Genomic DNA, 19,126 nt, shown 5'->3' on the forward strand with positions numbered 1-19,126 from the left:
ACTGATTGTAACGTGTACTTTCTCAATGTTGTTGATGAGTATTCACGTTTTCCCTTTGCAATCCCATGCCCCGACATGTCTTCTGCCACAGTCATCAAGGCCCTGCGCAGCATCTTCATCCTGTTCGGTTTCCCCACTTATATACATAGCGATCGGGGCTCCTCTTTTATGAGTGACGAGATGCGTCAGTACCTGCTCATGTAAGGGCATTGCTTCGAGCAGGACTACCAGCTACAACCCCCGGGGAAAAGGGCAGGTGGAGAGGGAGAATGCTACGGTCTGGAAGGACGTCCTTCTGGCCCTACGGTCTAGAAGTCTCCCAGTCTCCCACTGGCAGGAGGTCCTCCCTAACGCGCTCCACTCTATCCGGTCACTCTTGTGTACTGCCCCTCATGACCGTCTATTTGTCTTTCCCAGGACATCGATCTCCGGCGTCTTGCTTCCGTCCTGGCTCACAACACCTGAGCCAGTACTCCTCCGGAAACAAGTGAGGAGCCATAAGGCCGACCCCTTGGTCGAGAGGGTTCAGCTTGTCCACGCGAACCCTCAGTATGCCTACGTGGCACATCGTGACGGACAGCAGAACACAGTCTCCCTCAGGGACCTGGCCCCCACAGGTATCCCCGCGCCCGCCATCACCTCATCCCTTCCTTCTACCTCCCCATCTACCCCATCATCCTTTCCCGGGTGCATTAGCACCACCCCTGCGCCGTCCTGGTCCGGGACCCTGTTTTGTGGACGACATGCTCCCGGAGTCAAAGGTCTCGCGCCAGCTCCTACACTGCAGCCGGGGTTGAGGCGTTCACAGCGGACAATACACCCTCCTGTGAGACTGAACCTGTGAATCCGCTTCACCCACGCAGGACATTTTTTAAAACGGGGGTGAATGTGGTTAGCCATGTATGGCTATTGTATATATTCACTGTTGATCTATTGCTGTTATTATCTATTGCTGTTATTATCGTTGTCACTATTATTGTATATACTCACTGGTACTGTTGTTCCGTTGCTAGTTGTTGCTGTTGTTGTGTTGGTGTTGGTGTTGCTGTTGGCTCTGGCTGTGGCTCCTCCCCTCTGAGGAGGTATAAACCGGCCGATCTGAGACGGGCTCTCAGTACAGGAGGAGCTACTGGTTTGGTACATTTTTATTTGATTAAAACCACTGTTCTTTGATAACAACCCACTCGACTGAATTGATGGTTATCACGGGGGTGGGGCAGGAGGCTGGGGTGGGGCTCCCCGTTGGGGCAGGGCTGAGCCTGCTGGTGGGGGCGGGGCTCCCTGTTGGTGAGGACGGGCTAAGCCTGCTGGTGGGGGCGGGGCTCCCTGTTGGGGCTGGGCTGAGCCTGCTGGTGGGGGCGGGCTCCCTATTGGTGGGGGTGGGCCCCCTGTTGGTGGGCTCAATGGGCGTGGGGCTGTGGGAGTGGCGCCCTGATAGTGGGGGTGGGCCCCCTATTGGTGGGGGTGGGCTCCCTGTGTGGGGGCAGGGTTCCCTGTGGGTGGGGGCTCTCTGTGGGTGGGGTGGGGCTTTCTGTGGGTGGGGTGGGGCTCTCTGTGGGTGGGGGCAGGGTTCCCTGTGGGTGAGGGTGGGGCTCTCTGTGGGTGGGGATAGGGGCGGGACTTCCTGCAGATGGGGGCGGTGTTCACTGTGGCTGGGGGCGGGGCCCTCTGTTGGTGAGGGTGGGATTTCCTGTGGTGGTGGTGGGGCTTGGGTCAGGGCTCTGTGGGTGGGGGCGGGGCTCTGGGGGTTGGGGCGGGGGCGGGGCTCCGGGGGTTGGGGCGGGGCTCCCTGTTGGGGCGGGGCTCGGGGCGGGGCTCCCTGCCCGTGGAGGCAGGGCTCTGTGGGCGGGGGCGGGTCTTCTGGGGGGGCGGGGGCGGTGCCGGGCTCCCTGTTGTTGGGCCGGGACTCGGGGCGGGGCTCCCTGCCGGTGGGGGCAGGGCTCTGTGGGCGGGGGGCGGGGCTGTGAGGGGTGTTGTTGGGGGCGGGGCTCCCTGCCGGTGGGGGCGGAGCTCTGGGCGGGGGCGGGGCCGGGCTCGCTGTTGTTATGGCTGTGAGCCGGCAGCGTCTTGCTGTTCAACATGGCTTCGAGTGGCAGCAGCACCACCACCACCGGCTCCACTCTCCTGCTACCGCTCAGCCAGGCGATAAATCTCTCAATCGATCAGGTACGTGGCTCGTTTTACGGACCGCCGCCATGTTAAGGTTTTGAATCTGCAACCGACGTCTCCCCCCCCCCCCCCCAACCATGATCCGCCCGGCCCCCCGGGGAAGGGGGTGAGGGGCAGCCCTCCCTCCCCCAGCCACCGTCCCCCACCCCGGCTGGACTGTTTAAAACACGGAGTCTCAACCAACTCACTGCATTGATGTCTATTCCATGGTTAAATGTCCCAAATAAACAACGGTTGATTTCTTTGGCAACCCTGAACGGTGAGGTTTGTTATTTTTAATTTATCGATGAGTTCACGACCGCCGCCTCTTAATCCACCCATTTATTGACAGGTTTTTTTGTTTATTCCAACAAAATTCCTGTTTTTTGGAACAGATTTGTCAAACTCTTGTGTGTCCCCCTCACCCTCGCTTCTCAGTCAGCTTTGAAATAGGGAAATCTCCTTGGAAATGATGAAGTATTCGGTGCTGTCGTTGTTTCGTGGCAGTGTCACAGGCAGGTTTGGTTTTTTGTGTAATCGCTCTGTTTCCTTGCGCAACGAGAATTCATCCCGCCGCCCCGAATAATCTCCTGGATGGATGATGCAAAATAGTTCATCGGATAACATAGACCTACTGGCTCCTAAACTTGCAGTTCAAGAAAGGCGACGTGTTTAGAAATGTGTACAACGTTTGGATTTATGTGCCAATCTGTTGAGTTAGTTTGGACGAGTATCTGTTAAATTGTAAGGACAACCCGTGCATGTTCAACCAAACGACATACTGTTTGCTAGTCCATTTCGAAATGCTAGGCGCCCCCCCCCCCCCCCCCCCCCATTTCCATTAATTTATGGTGAAACTTCGTATGCGTGTGTGTGAGAGAGATCTTCGACACATATGCATATTAATTAGCATTAGATTAACAGAAAATAATGTACTTTAACATTTTATTTGTGCATGTCCAAGACTGCTCGGATATTAATGATCTGAAGGTTCAGTGCTGGAAGATTCAGTAACTTTTTAATCCCTCCACTCCACCCAAAAGGTTTCCAGCATCCCCAAGGGCAGGTGTGGCTTTGTTTCCCCCACCACTCCGTTGGCCTTGTGCCTAAAGAGTCAGTGTTTTGTAATATTTACTGTTGCACCTTCTCAAAAAAAAAACAGTTGACGTATCGGGTGTTAATACGCTTCAAAGTGACAAACTAGTTTAGATGAGGCAGAATTGCATTTAGGTGTTTGACACACCTCTTTCCTCCTTTGCTGCTGACCTCTGCTCCCATCCCACTGTGTTTTAACATTGCTATTTTTGGGGGTATGGCTCAATAATAGAAACAACTTTATTACATCTGTAACTGTCCGGTTTTTGATTGAGATGGAACCAACTGTGTCGCATGTAAAATGACAACCATTGTAGCCCAAGTAGTGCAACTTTTAAAACTAGATAGAGCTTTATTTTAAAAATTAGCTTTTACATTGCCAGTAATACATTTTGATCAAATGGTCACCCAATATTGCAAATTTTCACCAGGGGTGAGCTAGGTAAACTTGTACTCATTAACAGCACCTTGTAATGAAGTTTTCTAGTTCATTCATGAGACATGTTTTTTTGCTAGTCCTTTTATTGCCTTTGAGAAGGTGGTGGTGATTCTGGAACTGCTGCAGTCCATGTCGTGAAGGTTCACCCATAGTGGTGTTAGGTAGGGAGTTCCAGATTTACCAAGCAGTGACAACAAAGGAATGGTCAAGTATTTCTAAATCGGGTTGGTGTGTGACCGGAGGGGACATTGGAGATGATGGTGTTCCCATGAATCTGCTCCCCTTGTCTTGTGGATTTGGAAGGTGCAGTTAAAGAAGCTGCAATGCAACTTGTCAGTGGTACACACTGTTGTTACAGTGTGCTGGGAAGGAATGAATGTTTAGCAACAACAACTTTGATTTATTTAGTTCCTTTAACAGAACAAAACATCCCAAGACTTTGCAGGTCCATTATATAGGGAAGTTGGTCACATCAGCTGATATTTGGTAGATGGTCGAAAGCTTGTTCAAAGATGTAACTTTTAAGAGTAATTTTAAAAGAGGAATGAAAAATAGAGACTGAGAGATTTACAGTGGGAAATCCAGAAGTTGGCACCCAGGTAGCTGAAGGCATGGCTGCCAGAGGAATAGTGTAAATCGATACTCGGGCAATATTCAAAGGCCAGAATTAGATGAGTATTCTCAGAGTAGGGGAGTGGAAACACAGTTTTGACGATGGTGGATGTGTGGTTGAAAGTTCATCCATGGGTCAAATATAACACCAAAGTTGTGAATGTTCTGGCCACAGAATATTACCAGGTATAGGGTTGGAGTCCATAGCTAGGGAAAGAGTTTGTAGCAAGGACCAAAGGCAGTGGCTTTGGTTTTTCCCTTGGTTGGAGAAAATTTCTGCTCATCCAGTACTATATGTTGGACAAGCAGTCTGAGGTTCCTAATCAAGCAGGATGTTGCATTCTTAGTGTTTCTGGACCTGTATTCATCTAGGGACCATCACACTCTTGACTTGCATCAAATAGATAAAAGGGAATCTGGAGGTGAAACACTTGTTGGCAAAATGCCCAACCTGTGACCTGCGCTTGTAAGCGCAGCTTTTGTTGCTGGTCCAAATTAGGGTTCAGGTCTTTGGGACCAGCGGATTTTGATTGTGGGAATTTTTACAGTGGCCATGTCATTGTCATGGGGAGGTCAATAAACTCTCCATTATTTGGAAATGCTCATTGTCTGGAACTGGCAATTGCCACTTAGCCCAAGCCCAAACATGGATGTTGTTCAAGTTTTTGCTGTTTTTTGTTGCCTGAAGAATTGTGAATGGAATTGAACACTGCGGTAATCAGCAAACAGTCCAATTTCTGATCATGTGATGGAGGGAAGGTCTTTTCAAGTAGCTGAAGTTGGATTGAAAATACTATGCTGAGGAACTCGTGTAGTAAGGACCTGAGGTGGAGACAAACACACTAATTAATTAGCCAGGAAGGTCCAATAAATGACCAGTTACTTTGTGTTGGAGATGTTAACTAAATGAAAACGACGGGTCAGCGTACACAGGCCTCTTCTGTACATTTTTGAATGTTGCTGTTTGTATGTCCAGTTGAACAGGTAGACAGGGATTCTCCAAAGTGCAAACTGAAAGACAAAATATGCAATGAAACCTGAAAAAGTGTGAGGAAGCGAATTGCTATTATTGGCAATCTAGAGTGGAGAAGTTAGCTTAATTTTAAGGAAGAGTTATTCAAAATATTATGTGGGGTTTTCAGAAATTGAGGTGGAAGGAGAAAGGAAAAATAGGACATGATAGTTATCTGGCAGATGGCCTAACTCCAGTGACTTGGGTTATACTCTGAAGAATGACACACTGGTTAACTGTACCTGATTCTATTCCTACACTGGGGGGAATCGATGGAACGGCGGGAGTAGCTGGGGTCCGCAGGAGTTGCTGACTCACGGGAGTGTAATGGTGGGAGCAATACAGCTAGGTGGAAACCTGACTTGGGGAGGGGGGAAACTGGGTTGCTGCTGGAATGACCAAGGGGGAGCTGGAGTTTGTAGAGGAGGTTGGGGCGGGGGTCTGCCGCTGGGAGGAACGAGAAGTGCGGGGGGCGCGAACATGTGGCTGGCCTAGGAAGTGTTATGGCTAGTAGGTTGGGGAGGGGGGCTGGTAGCCCCCTGATCCGGCTGATAACCTGGAACGTAAGAGGCCTGAAGGTCAAGCGGGCCCGTGTGTTCGCGCACCTGAATGGCCTTAAGGCAGATGTGGTTATGCTTCAGGAAACGCATCTACGGGTGGCAGATCAGGTAAGGCTAAGGAAGGGGTGGGTAGGACAGGTGTTCCATTCGGAGCTGGATGCAAAAAATCGGGGGGTGGCGATCTTGGTGGGGAAGCGGGTGTCGTTTGAGGCGCTGAGCATTGTTGCAGACAACGGAGGTAGGTATGTGATGGTGAGTGGTAAGCTGCAGGGGGTGCGGGTGGTCTTGGTAAATGTATACGCCCTGCATTGGGATGATGCGGGGTTTATGCGGCACATGCTGGGCTGGATCCCGCATTTGGAGACCGGGGGTTTGATACTGGTGCTGGACCCGGCATTAGATCGGTAGGTCTAGGACGGGTAGGAGGCCGGCGGCGGCCAAGGTGCTGAGGGGGTTTATGGACCAGATTGGGGGGGGAGGGGTTAGATCCGTGGAGGTTTGCGAGGCCGGGGGGCCAGGGAATTTTCATTCTTCTCCCACGTCCATAAGGCCTACTCTCGGATTGACTTTTTTGTAATGAGCCGGGCGCTGATTCCGAGGGTAGAGGACACGGACTACTCGGCGATAGTCATCTCAGACCATGCCCCACATTGGGTGGACCTCGTGCTGGGGGAGGAGAGGAAGCAGCGTCTGCTGTGGCGTTTTGGAAGTGGGGCTGTTGTCGAACGAGGAGGTGAGCGGGCGGGTCCGGGGGTGCACAGAGAGGTACTTGGAGACCAATGATAACGGGGAGGTGCAAGTAGGGATGGTTTTGGAGGTGTTGAAGGCGGTGGTCAGGGGAGAGCTGATCTCCATCAGGGCCCATAAAGAAGGGAAGGAGAGGAGAGAGAGGGAGAGGCTGGTGGGGGAGATGGTCAGGATAGATAGGAGGTACTCGGAGGCCCCTAAGAATGGGCTACTCGGGGAGCGGCGCAGCCTTCAGGCCGAGTTTCACTTGTTGACCACCAGGAAGGCAAAGGTACAGTGGAGGAAGGCGCAAGGGACGGTGTACCAGTATGGCGAGAAGGCCAGCAGGATGCTGGCACACCAGCTAAGGAAGCGGGAGGCAGTGAGGGAAGGAGGGGGGAGCACGGTGCGTAGTGCGGTGGGGATTAACCAGGTCTTCAGGGACTTCGATGAGGGACTGTATCGGTCTGAGCCCCCATCGGAGGAGGAGGGATGGGTCGTTTTTTTTGGACCGGCTAAGGTTCCCGAGGGTAGAGGAGGAGCGGGTGGCGGGGCTGGGGGTGCCGGTTGGGTTGGAGGAACTGGTTAAGGGACTAGGGAGCATGCAGGCGGGGAACTGGCCATGAGGATCGAGGACTCTGACCTGGGGATTATACACGGGGATCAGACGGGTTTTGTGAAATGGAGGCAGCTGAACACCAATGTACGCAGTCTCCTAAGTGTAATTATGGTGCCGGAGGGGGAGGCGGAGGTAGTGGTAGCTATGGACTCGGAGAAGGCCTTCGATAGGGTGGAGTGGGAGGTGTTGAGGAGGTTTGGGTTTGGGGAGGGGTTCGTCAGCTGGGTGAGGCTGCTGTACGAGGCATGTGTGGCTAGGAAGAGGCGGAGGTCGGAATGTTTTTGGCTATACCGAGGAACGAGGCAGGGATGTCCTTTATCCCCCCTGATCTTTGCGCTGGCGATAGAGCCCCTGGCCATGACCTTGAGGGAGTCTATGAACTGGAGGGGGTTGGTGCGGGGGGGGAGGGAGGAACACCGGGTATCGTTCTATGCAGATGATCTGTTATTGTATGTCGCGGACCCGGTGGGGGGAATGCTGGAGGTGTTGAGGGTCCTCGGAGAGTTTGGGGATTTCTCCGGGTATACGGTTAACATGGCGAAGAGTGAGCTGTTCGTGGTGCACCCGGGAGACCAAGAGAGGGGGATTTGTGAGCTTCCGCTAAAAAGGGCAGAGATGAGTTTTGGGTATCTGGGGTTGCAGGTGGCTAGAGGCTGGGGGGCCCTGCATAAGCTTAACTTGACAAGGCTGGTAGAACAAATAGAGGAGGAGTTCAAAAGGTGGGATATGCTGCCGCTCTCCGTGGTGGGTAGGGTACAGTCCATTAAAATAACGGTGCTCCCGAGGTTTCTGTTTTTGTTTCAGTGCCTCTCCATCCTGATCCTAAGGCCTTTTTAAAAACGGGTTAACAGGATTATCAAGGGGCTCGTGTGGGCTAAGAAGACACCGAGGGTGAGAAGGGTGTTTTTGGAGCGGAGTAAGGGGGGGGGGGGGGGGGGGGCTGGCTGGCATTGCCTAACCTCTGCGGGTATTATTGGGCTGCCTGATACAATTTAAGGTACTGCACAGGGCGCATATGACCGGGGCAAGGCTGAGCCGGTTCTTTGGGAGTGAGGATAGGTGTGTGAGATGTTCGGGGGGTTATGCATACCATACCCACATGTTCTGGGCATGCTGGTTGGTTGGTTGGATACCTATTATTGTTTCTTGGTTATTGTTCATTGTACATTGCATTGTTTAGTTGTTTACTTATTTTCGCTGTTTTAATTGCTCTGTTCAGGGTTGGGGGGTTTGTTCTTTTCTGTTATTTATGATTTATAATTTTGAATAAAAATATTTACCAAAAAAACTGTATCTGATTCTACCTATAATATAAAATTAATTTTAGGAGGTAGTAAGTAAATTTTACTCCTAAAAGTGAAATAGGTTATATAGATATTGCATGATGTTTATTAATTAATGACTGAATAATTTATGCTAGCTTCCAGTTTAATTTTTAATGTGTTCATCGTGAACAAGTCTGCACCTAGATGCATGTATTAGATAAAACGGTCTTCATAGTCTGTTTTAGGAGATGATAGCTTATCTTTTTCTTCAGAAAAATATTTGAGGCATTTTCATATGAACAACTAACACCCACTTCCCACCTTCCCCATTACCATCTCTTCTCACATTCCGCCTTCCCCATTTCTCCCCCCCCCCCCCCCCCCCCCCCCCTTGCCCCCCAGACCCCTCAAAACTCCTTTAAAGAGATCAATGAGCAGCTTCCACCTCCGGGTAAACCCTATCTACCGGTCCCCTCAGATGAACATGACTTCTAGATCGGTGCCCACACACCCTTAGGCCGACCACTGGACTCACTGAGTACCTGGTCAGTGAGAACGGCAGTGGTGCTGACAGCGAAGCCCTCAAAAGTTGTTCCCCTATGTGACGCCGTCACCATCCAACCCTTCCCTCGCAACCCATTTCCTAACCATCCCATCTTCGTCGCCCAGGAGTAGTTCATTATGTTCGGCAGTGCCAGACCCCGCTTTCGCCCCCACTCCAGAAAAACCCTCCTAACCTGCAGGGTCTTCCCCACCCACAAACCTGTACATTAAAATTCGTTAAAAAAAACGTCTGGATGAAAATTGGGAGGTTCTGAAACAGAAACCTTGGCAGCACCATCATTTTTACTGTCTGCACCTGCCCTGCCAGCGACAGCAGCAGCACACCCCACTTCTTGAAATCCACTTTCATCTGTTCCACCGGCCGAGCCAGGTTCAACTTGTTGCGCCTAGCCTCGAGTCACATGAATATTCAAGTATCTAAAGCATTCGGTTTCAAAGTCGGGGTTGCGACTCGCAGGTTAGTCACGGGCGGGTGCCGGGAGTGTCACGAAGCCATCCATCATGGCGTTCACAATCGCAGGAATTAATTCTCAATAGCCGCAGCAGCCGGCTTTTAAAAATGCCGGCTGCGAGAGGCTTTAAAAATTCCGGCCGCGACTTGCTTTCAGAATGCGGGCGCGCTGCATATGCGTGTCTGCTCATCTGTGCACAGGCCGGGAGTCCAGCAAAAAACACTGCCTCCCCATGGCGGCAGCGTGCTGACCCACGAGAACGTTTTTTTTTTCAAATTCAAGGCAGTTGGAGGGGGGGGTTATTTACTGAGTTATGTTTGCATTTGTATTTGTTGTTATAAAATCATAAATTCCATAAAACTTTAATTGCAGTCTTCTTGCCAGAAGTGGCAGAGAGCAAGTCCCATGCCCCAAACACTAACGTCCTGTGCTTTGGGCATGATTGTGATTCCTCCATTTTGTCAGCAACAAACAAGCAACAGGAGGGTAAAATTTAAAATGTATTGTTTTGTAATAAGAAAGAGAGGGCATGAGACACAAACAGGCCAGGATCTCGCAACTAAACCTGCTGGAGAGAGTGGCTCAGGAGAATTCACAGCAGGACAAAGCAGTGGTGGTCTGAGCTCCAGGACCTGTGATGAACAACCTATACAGAAATGTAACATTGAATGACAAACAAGTGAGATCATGAGGACCAAGCAGGCTCACCTGTCGCATTAAAGGGAAGCAAAAATGATGGGTCGCGAAGGTTGACCTGCGTGGGTCCCGAAGGTTGGCAGGTTGATAAAATGGGTCCCAGGAAAAAAAGTTTGAAAAACACATTACTAAAGCTCTCTCTTCTCTTTCTCCCACCACCACCACCACCACCACCCCCACCACCCTGAATGGCAATTCCACTAACTTCCTCTCCTGCCCTCTAGTCTCCTATCTTTTTTTTCCATATTCAACTTGTAACCCAAAAACCAACCAAATTTCTCTAAAATCCCTTGGTGTCTCGAATGCTGCCCAACATGTCTGAACTCCATTCACCCCCTCTGGGTCCATCACCACTGTACCATTATCACCCTGCACTCTTCCAATCTCCCTCGCCGCCTCTCGCTTCCTCAACTAATGCGTGAACATCCTGCTCGCCTTCTCCTCGTACTCCTATACTGGCCCTCAATAACTGCCCCATCGCATTCCCTGTAGACACTAGCCCAAACTCCATCTGGGGTCTCCTCTTCAACAGCCCTGCCTTTGGGGCCTCTGATAACCTCCTGTCTACCCTCAAAATCTTGTCTACCAGCCTTGCCATTTCCGTCCACTGTGTTTTTTTTCCTGTGCGCTCGAATTGGGATATACTCTGCGACCACAATGTTCCCCACCTCGAACGCCACCCGCTTATTCACCAGTACAGCAACCCTTCTCGTCTGCATATCCAGTCCCGAATGGAACACCTGCCCCTCCCATCCTTTCCTCAACCTTGTCTGCTTCCATATCTTCAAGTGCATCTCCTGCAAAATGGCCATGTCTGCCTTCAAACTCGAGTGCACGAACCCGTGACCGTTTGACCAGCCCATTCAGCCCCTTCAAGTTCCATGTGACCAGCCTAGTCAGGGGGTTCTGTTCCCTTCTTCCCTGCTGATCAGCCATATCCCTCCTTGAGCCAGCCCCCGGTCCATTTCACGCAACCCTCCAGGCCCACCCTCGGATCTCAACTGTCATCGATCCTTTTCCAACTATGCCACTCCAACCACACTCTTGTCAGCAACTCTCTCTCTTTTTACCCTCCTCCCCTTTGCGCTTACCTCCTGGCAGCCCCGCACTTCACTCCCGTTAACAAGCCCACCCAGCTCGTATGGTGCATCCCACCCAAGGCCTCCAACTGCCCTACGGCACCCCAACTATGCACCTCTGAAAAAGTAACAAAAGGTGCACACCATCGTTATTCCCCTGTGAAAAGCCTGCCATCTAAACAACCCACCATCCAACACATTGAAGAATGCACCAACTCCTCCAAAGTTCAATGTCCTCACTCTCTTCCCAGTCCATTGTCCCTCATAAAATCCATTGCTTCCTCTGGCATGTTGAAATAGTACTCGCTTCTGGAAGGTCACCCACATGTGGGCTGGGTACAATACTCCAGACTTCACCCCCTTTTTAAAGAGAGCAGCCTTGACCTGGTTGAACCCGGCCCCCCTCCTCTCCAATTCTGCTCCCAGGCGTTAGTACACCTGCAGCTTGTTCCTTTCCCAGGTACATTTCCTGGTCTGCCTCGCCCATTGAAGAATGCTCTCCTTGTCCAGAAAGCGGTGCAACCACACCACTATTGCCCTTGGTGGCTAACCTGCTTGCAGCCTCCTCTTCAGCGCCCTGTGTGCTCTGTTGACCCACCCCCCCCAATCAGTTTCTCCAGCATCTTAACCACATACACACTGGTCTCCACATCTTCGATGCTTTTGGGCATCCCAATGATCCTGAGGTTTTGTGTGTCTCGATCCCTGACTTAATCTGATCCACCGCCTTGGCTCGGTCTTCCTGGGCCTCTTTCCTCTGCTGCTAAAACTTTTCATTGAGGAACCCTATTAACTGCTCTGTCGACCAGTAGGCAGGCAGACCAGCCTCCTTGCCCTCTGCCATCTTATCCTGTGGCACACCATGAAGACTCTGCTCCAGTAGCTCTTTCCTTCTTGCCCTACTCCTAGTTCATGGATCCATCCATCAACAACATCAGAGGAGTAAAATCATCCCCAGGCAGTGCTGCACCTATTGCACTCAAATACTTCGCCTGTCTGGTGGGGGAAAAAATGAAAAAATCTGCCTTGAGCGGGAGACACCTAATGTGTGATCGCTCACTACATGGCCACTATCGGAAGTCTGGCTTATCTTTTTTACCCATATCAAGGTATTCAAGGTGAATGTAGAAACCAAAATATCATGAATGCTAGAAATAGAAAATAGGAAATGCTAGAAATGATCAGGCAGCGATTGTGGAGATGGAAACATTTCCAGTTAATGACCTGCATTTGAACAGTAGAAGTTGGAGATGTAACCAGATTGAAATAAATACAGAAGTAAGGAAAGCGTTCAGTAGGGTTGGGAATAAAAGTGAGATCTTTGGGTGGAAGGCAGGGAGAGGTTAAATGACAAAAAGATTGGTGCAAGACAAAAGGAGATCGTAATGAGCCAAGGAAAGAAACAAAAGATGGGACGACAGGAGATGTAAATGGGAATACAGTAACCTCTAGTTTGGTTTGAGCTTTCAAATCACACTGCAATGAACAATATCATTTTATTCAAGGTATGATTTCATTTTACACTTTGAAATCCACTGTCCAATTAAGTCGAGGATCGAGGGAGTTAGAGGCTGGAGCCCCATGGCCGAGCGATCCAGAAAGTGGAGGAGGTGGTGGGGGAGCACGAGGAGCAGTTGGCCTTGTTGGCGGCTGAGATGGATGAGGGAGACTCAAAAGAGGCTGAGGGAGAAGGTGGAGGATCTGGGGAATCTCTCCAGGAAATCACCTACGAAAAATGCTCCAGTGTGCTTACAAGATGGCAGTAGTTTTTGATAGGGTTTTATGGGTGGCAGCAGCCTTTTAATTTTCATAACATAAGACAAAGGAACAGAAGCAGACATTGTGACCCCTTGAGCCTGCATCATTCAATCTGATTCTGGTTGATGCAGTTTCCTGCCCACTTGTATCCATCCCTTGATTCCCAAGAGATCAAAAATCTACCTCTCTACCTTGAACATACTCGTACCAGTAATCCAAAGACCCAGGGTAATGCTCTGGGGACCCGCTTTCAAATCCCACGGCAGATGATGAAACTTTCATTCATTAACATCTAGAATTAAGAGTTTAATGACGGCCATGAAACCATTGTCGGTGGTTATAAAAATCCATCTGGTTCACTAATGAGGAATGGTGACAGTAGTTAGCACTGTTGCCTCACCAGGCCAGGGACTCTGGTTCAATTCTGACCTTGGTTCAATTCTGACCTTGGGTCGAGTTTGTACTTTCTCCCCATGTCTGGGTGGATTTCCTCTGGCTACTCCCGTTTCCTCCCACAATCCAAAGATGTGTAGGTTAGGTGGATTGACCATGCTAGGTTGCCCCTTGGTGTCCAAGGATGTGAAGGTTAGGTGGGGTCTTGGGGTGGCGGTGAAGGGGTGGGGAAGTGCATCTAGGTGAGGGTTGGTGCAAATGCGATGAGCTGAATGGCCTCCTGCACTGTGGGAATTCTATGGCAATTTCTCATCCTTACCTGGTCTGGCTTGTATTTGACTCCAGACCCACAGCAATATGGTTCACTCTTAAATGCCCCTTGAAATGGTCCAGCAAGCCACTCTGTTGTATCACACTGCTAATAAGTCTAAAAGGAATCAAACTGGATAGGTCACCTGACATTGATCAAGGTACTGGAAACGACAATGACAAACTCAGTCCTGTCGACCTTGTAAAGTTCTCCTCTTCAGCCATAAGTGCTGAGTGGATGATCCAGCTCGGCCTCCTCCTGAGGTCCCCAGCATTTTAGATGCTATTCTTCAACCAATTCTATTCGCTCCACGTGATATCAAGAAACAGCTGAAGGCATGGGATAATGCAAAGGTTCTGACAATATTCCGTCAATAGAACGTCGGAACTTGCAGCATCTCTAACCACCTCTAACTAAACTGTTCCAGTACAACTATGGTGCTGACACCTACCCTGGCGTATGGAACATTGCCCAGGTATGTCCTGGGCAAATCCAACCTGGCCAATTAATGCTCCATTAGTAATGGGTGGCACAGTAACACAGTGATTAGCACTGTTGCTTCACAGTGCCAGGGACTCGGGTTTGTTTCCCGGCTTGTGTCACTGTCTGTGCGGAGTTTGCACATTCTCCCAGTGTCTTTGTGGGTTTCCTTCCGGCTGCTCCGGTTTCCCCTCTCAAGTTCCAAAAGACGTTGACTTACAAGCTCAAGGACTTTTATGTTGGAACGGCGGAGGCAGCGGAGGAGTTTGCGAAGGCAGAAGGACTGTGGCAGAACTGAGAAATTGAGAAATGGCCATGTGCCGATGTAACCTCATGACTGTATTTTCCTTTTTTATTTGTTTGTTTGTTTCACTGCGTGCGGGTGTACGGGCTAAAGGAGCCGGTGTTGTATATATTTGGACAAGGGAAGTGATGGGACTTTCAATCGAAGTGAGGGCTCTTTGGGGTGTCGGTGGATATGTGGGGTTTGTGCGCTAAAAGGGGGATTTTTGGGCTTTCCTAGGGTCGGGCAAGGGGGAAAGGGACCCGGGTGGGGGCCTCCATGCTGGCCAGTCTAAACCGGCCAGTGAACGGGAGTGAGGTGGGGGGAGGGGAGAGCCTGGCAGAACAGGGTCCAAGTAGTCTAGCCGGGGTGGAAAGTTGGAGGGGAAGGAACCGAGGTTGGGTGAAGGAGTTTTACAAGAGGTAGTGGACAGGAGGAGTTGGGAAGGAGTGGGGGGGGGGGGGTTTACAACTCTTGGGTATCATGTACGGCACTCCTTCAGAGGTTGGACGGCGTTGAGTAGGTGTGTGGGGGAGAGCGAGAGAGAGAGCGAGAGATCTATGGTGACCATGGGTGGTCCCGGACTTTTTTTTTTTTGCCCCTTTGCTTTTTGTTTCCACCGTGGGAGGGTTTGTTTTATTGGATGTATATATTGACAGGTGGGCCGTTGTTTGTGGTGGTGGGAGGATGGGATCGTTGTTATTGTTAAAGGGATTGATTTTGTATTTGTTACTGTTTGTGGGTGGGGTGTAAATTTTGGAGGAAAATGTGAAAATGGAGAATAAAAATATTTATTTAAAAAAAAAGTTCCAAAAGACGTGCTTGTTCAGTGAATTGGACATTCTGAATTCTCCCTCCGTGTACTCGAACAGGTGCCGGAGTGTGGCGACTAGGGGATTTTCACAGTAACTTCATTGCAGTGTTAATGTAAGCCTACTTGTGACACTAAAGATTATTACTACTCTTTGTCATTAATAAAGTGATGCAAGGGGTCATCAACAATGCTACCAAGCAGCACGTGCAGAAATAACCTGCTCACTGATGCTCAGTTTGGGTTCCGCCTGAGCTACTCGGCTCCTTGGCTCAAACGTGGATAAAAGAACTGAATTCCAGTGATGAGCTCAGAGTGACTGCTTACTATCAAGGCAATATTTGACTGGGTATGAAATCAAGGAGCCGAGCAAAACTTGAGTTGATGCAAATTGGAGGCAGTGGGATTGGAGGGAGGGGGAAATCTCTGCTGGTTAGAGTCATACCTAGCACAAAGGAAGATGGTTGTGGCCAACCATCTCCATTCCAAGACATCATTGTTCCTCAGGGTAGTGTCCTAAACCCAACCTTCTTCAGCTGCTTCATCAATGACGGTCCTTAATGAGTATTTTTCATAGGTTTTCACAAGGGAGAGGGGCACTTTGATTGGTTGTGTCTCAGAGGGATGTGTAAACACTTAGAACAGGTTGTTATTACGAGGGGGGACGTGTTAGGTGTGTTTTAAAAAACATTAAGGTAGACAAGTCCCCAGGGCCAGATGGCATCTATCTCAGATTACTGAGACCAGAGTTGAAATCATTGGACCTCTGACAGAAATCTTTGTGTCCTCATTGGCCACAGGTGAGATCCCAGAGGATTGGAGGATAGCCAATTTTTTGGTAAATTTTGGAGGAAAATGTGAAAATGGAGCTTATTTAAGAAAGATTGCAAAGATAATCCGGTAATTATAGGCCAGTGAACTGAAGTCAGTGATAGTGAAGTTGGAAGATTCTCAGAGATAGGATCTATGCACATTTGGAAGTGAATGGTCTTATTAGCGACAGATGGCATGGTTTTGTACGAGGGAGGTCATGTCTCACAAATTTAGTTGACATTTTTGAGGCGGTGACAAAAATAATTGAGAGAAGGGCTGTGGTTGTTGTCTACATGGACTTTAGTAAAGCATTTGATAATGTCTCTCATGGCAGGCTGATGCAAAAGATTAAATCACTTGGGGTCAGGGGTAAACTAGCTGAATGAATTCGGAACTGGCTTGGCCATAGAAGACAGAGGGTAGCAGTGGAAGGGTGTTTTTCCGAAAGGAGGTCTGTAACTAGTGGTGGTCCGCAGGGATCCGTACTGGGACGTCTGCTCTTTGTAATATATGTAAATGACTTGGAAGAAAACGTAGCGGGTCTGATTAGCAAGTTTGCAGATGATACTAAGATTTCAGGAGTTGTGGTTAGTGATGAAAATTGTCAGAGAATACAACAGGATATAGATAGGGTGCAAAATTGGGCAGAGAAATGGCAGATGGAATTTAACCTGGACAAATGCACGGTGATGCATTTTGGTAGATCCAATTCAGGTGGGAGCTACAAAATAAATGGCGGAACCATCAGTAGCAAAGAGAGACAGAGATCTGGGTGTGCAGGTCTACAGATCCTTAAAAATGGCAGCACAGGTGGAAATGATAGTAAAGAAAGCATATGGCATGTTTTCCTTCATTGGATGGAGCAGAGAGCATAAAAGCTCAAATTATGTTAGTTGTATAGAATGTTGGTTTGGCCATATTTGGAATATTGTGTCCAATTCTGGTCACCGCACTACCAGAAGGATGTGGAAGCTTTGGAGAGAGTACAGAAAAGGTTTACCAGGATGTCGCCTGGTATGGAGGGTATTAGCTATGAGGGGAGATTGAATAAACTGGGATTATTCGCCCTAGAGAGATGGAAGCTGAGGGAAGACCTGTTAGAAGTCCAAAAAATTATTAGCGGTACAGACAGGGTGAACGGTTGGAGGCTTTTTCCCAGGGCGGAAATGACAATTACAAGGGGGCACAGTTCAAGGTGAGGGGGAAAAGGTTCAGCGGAGATGTGCGAGGTAGGTTTTTTTTTTACACAGAGGGTGGTGGTGGCCTGGAATGCACTGCCAAGATACGTTAGTGACCTTTAAGACTTATCTGGATTGGCACATGAACAGACGGGGTATGGAAGGGTACAGGCGGTTTGTCTAGATAGGACACTTGAACGGCACAGGCTTGGAGGACCGAAGGGCCTGTTCCTGTGCTGTGTTCTTTGTTCCTTCAACATAAGATCAGAAGTGATGAAATGCAATCCTCTTCGCACAGATGTTCACCATTCATGATGGGGCATATTCTGGACTGTCAAAATGCAGCAAGACGTGCACAGTATCCAGTGTTGGGCTGACAAATGGCAAGTAGCATTTGTACCAGGACATGACCAGCTCCATCTAAAACAAATCTAACTATTACCCTTGCCGTTCAATAGCATGACCATTGCTGAATCCCCCACTACCAACATCCTGGAAGGTGCCATTGACGAGAAATTGAACTGGACTATTCATATAAATACCGTGGCTACAAGTGCAGGTCAGAGGCTAGGAATCATGTGGCGAGTAACTTGCCTGATTCCCCAAATTGTCCACGATCGACCAGACACAAGTCCAAAACTTGATGGAATCCTCTCCACTTGTCTAGATGACACAATACGGGACAAAGCAGCCTGCTTGATTGGCCCCATCCACAAATATTCATTTCCTCCAACACTGCACAGTAGCAGCAATGTGTACCATCTACCAGATGTACTACAGGACCTCATCAAGGGTGCTTAGACAGCACCTAACCTCTACTGTCTCGATGCACAAGGGCAGCAGTCATGGGAGTTCCTCTCTGAGCTTCTCGCTTTCCGAGTGTTGGCCTCTTAATGCGTGGGATACTTTCTGTGATGATCGGAATACCTTGCCCCTTTAAGAGGCTTGTGATGATCGGAATACATTGCCCCTTTAAGAGGCTTGGAACCCTGGGGGACTCCGCCTCTGGCTACGCCCCCTGGGAAACAGTACTTAAGATGAGACTCCATTTTGCGAGCACACTTCTCATGGAGGCTGCCATTGTTCACTGCTTATTAAAGCCTTTGATTACTGACCTAACTTTCGTGTCGTAATTGAGAGTGCCTCACTTTCCCACCAGCGTCACCAGTAATGTTGCCAATTAATAATGATATTGCTTTTCAGAGTCGCCAGGTATCAAATGATACCACCACAAGGTTCAACCGGATATTGATCAAAGACCCAACAACCAGTCAGTTAGTCAAAGTTCAACAATAGTTTATTTACACACCGGATTAACCCTCACATGCAACATAAAAACACTACAAGCTAAATTATACCTAACACTACAACAACTTGTACTTAACTTCCGGCACCCGGTTTTGGCAGAGGAACAAGCCCTTTGTTCGGATCTGGAGTGGCTGGGTCTGGAGAAGTAACTTTGGTTCTGCTGGGCTCATTCGTTTGGTAGCAATCGTTGATCTTGAACTTGCTTCTGGTTGTGTGCTGCAGTTGGCTTCAGGTATAGGCCAGGCCGAAGAATGCCGGTGTGCCAGGGCCAAAAGAGATCGAGTGTCTCTCTTTATCCTTTGGGATTTTGTGCTCTTTTGGGCTGTCCTTAGCTTTGGACCCAATAATTCGGCAGGCTTCGATTACTGCCTTCGATTTGAGCCAATAAAGGGGCGGGTGCCTTGATGGCTGGGCATGTCCTGAGCGGTCATTGACCTTGGCTGTTTGGGCTTCCTGGGTGAAGGGAGTGGCACCGATGTGTCTGGAATTGTATCTGATACCTGAGTACCAGTCCTTTGTCCTGGG

The 19,126-nt window shown here is 49.4% G+C and overlaps 1 protein-coding gene across 2 annotated transcripts in view; it reads left to right on the forward strand.

Moving 5' to 3' along the window:
- Positions 1-2,026: 2,026 nt before the first annotated feature.
- The window catches only part of LOC119967587 (lysophospholipid acyltransferase 2-like), a 236,789-nt gene continuing 219,689 nt past the window's right edge, over positions 2,027-19,126 (forward strand). The window contains exon 1 of one of the 2 annotated variants that reach the window (XM_038800306.1): positions 2,027-2,166. In XM_038800306.1, coding sequence (XP_038656234.1) covers positions 2,080-2,166 — 87 coding nt within the window. In that variant the 5' untranslated portion in view covers positions 2,027-2,079. Of the gene's footprint in view, positions 2,167-2,289; positions 2,429-19,126 lie in introns of those variants that run through there. The other variant, XM_038800308.1, reaches the window with a different exon arrangement.

This window comes from Scyliorhinus canicula, chromosome 6 (genome assembly GCF_902713615.1).
Source record: "Scyliorhinus canicula chromosome 6, sScyCan1.1, whole genome shotgun sequence".
Taxonomy (NCBI): domain Eukaryota; kingdom Metazoa; phylum Chordata; class Chondrichthyes; order Carcharhiniformes; family Scyliorhinidae; genus Scyliorhinus; species Scyliorhinus canicula.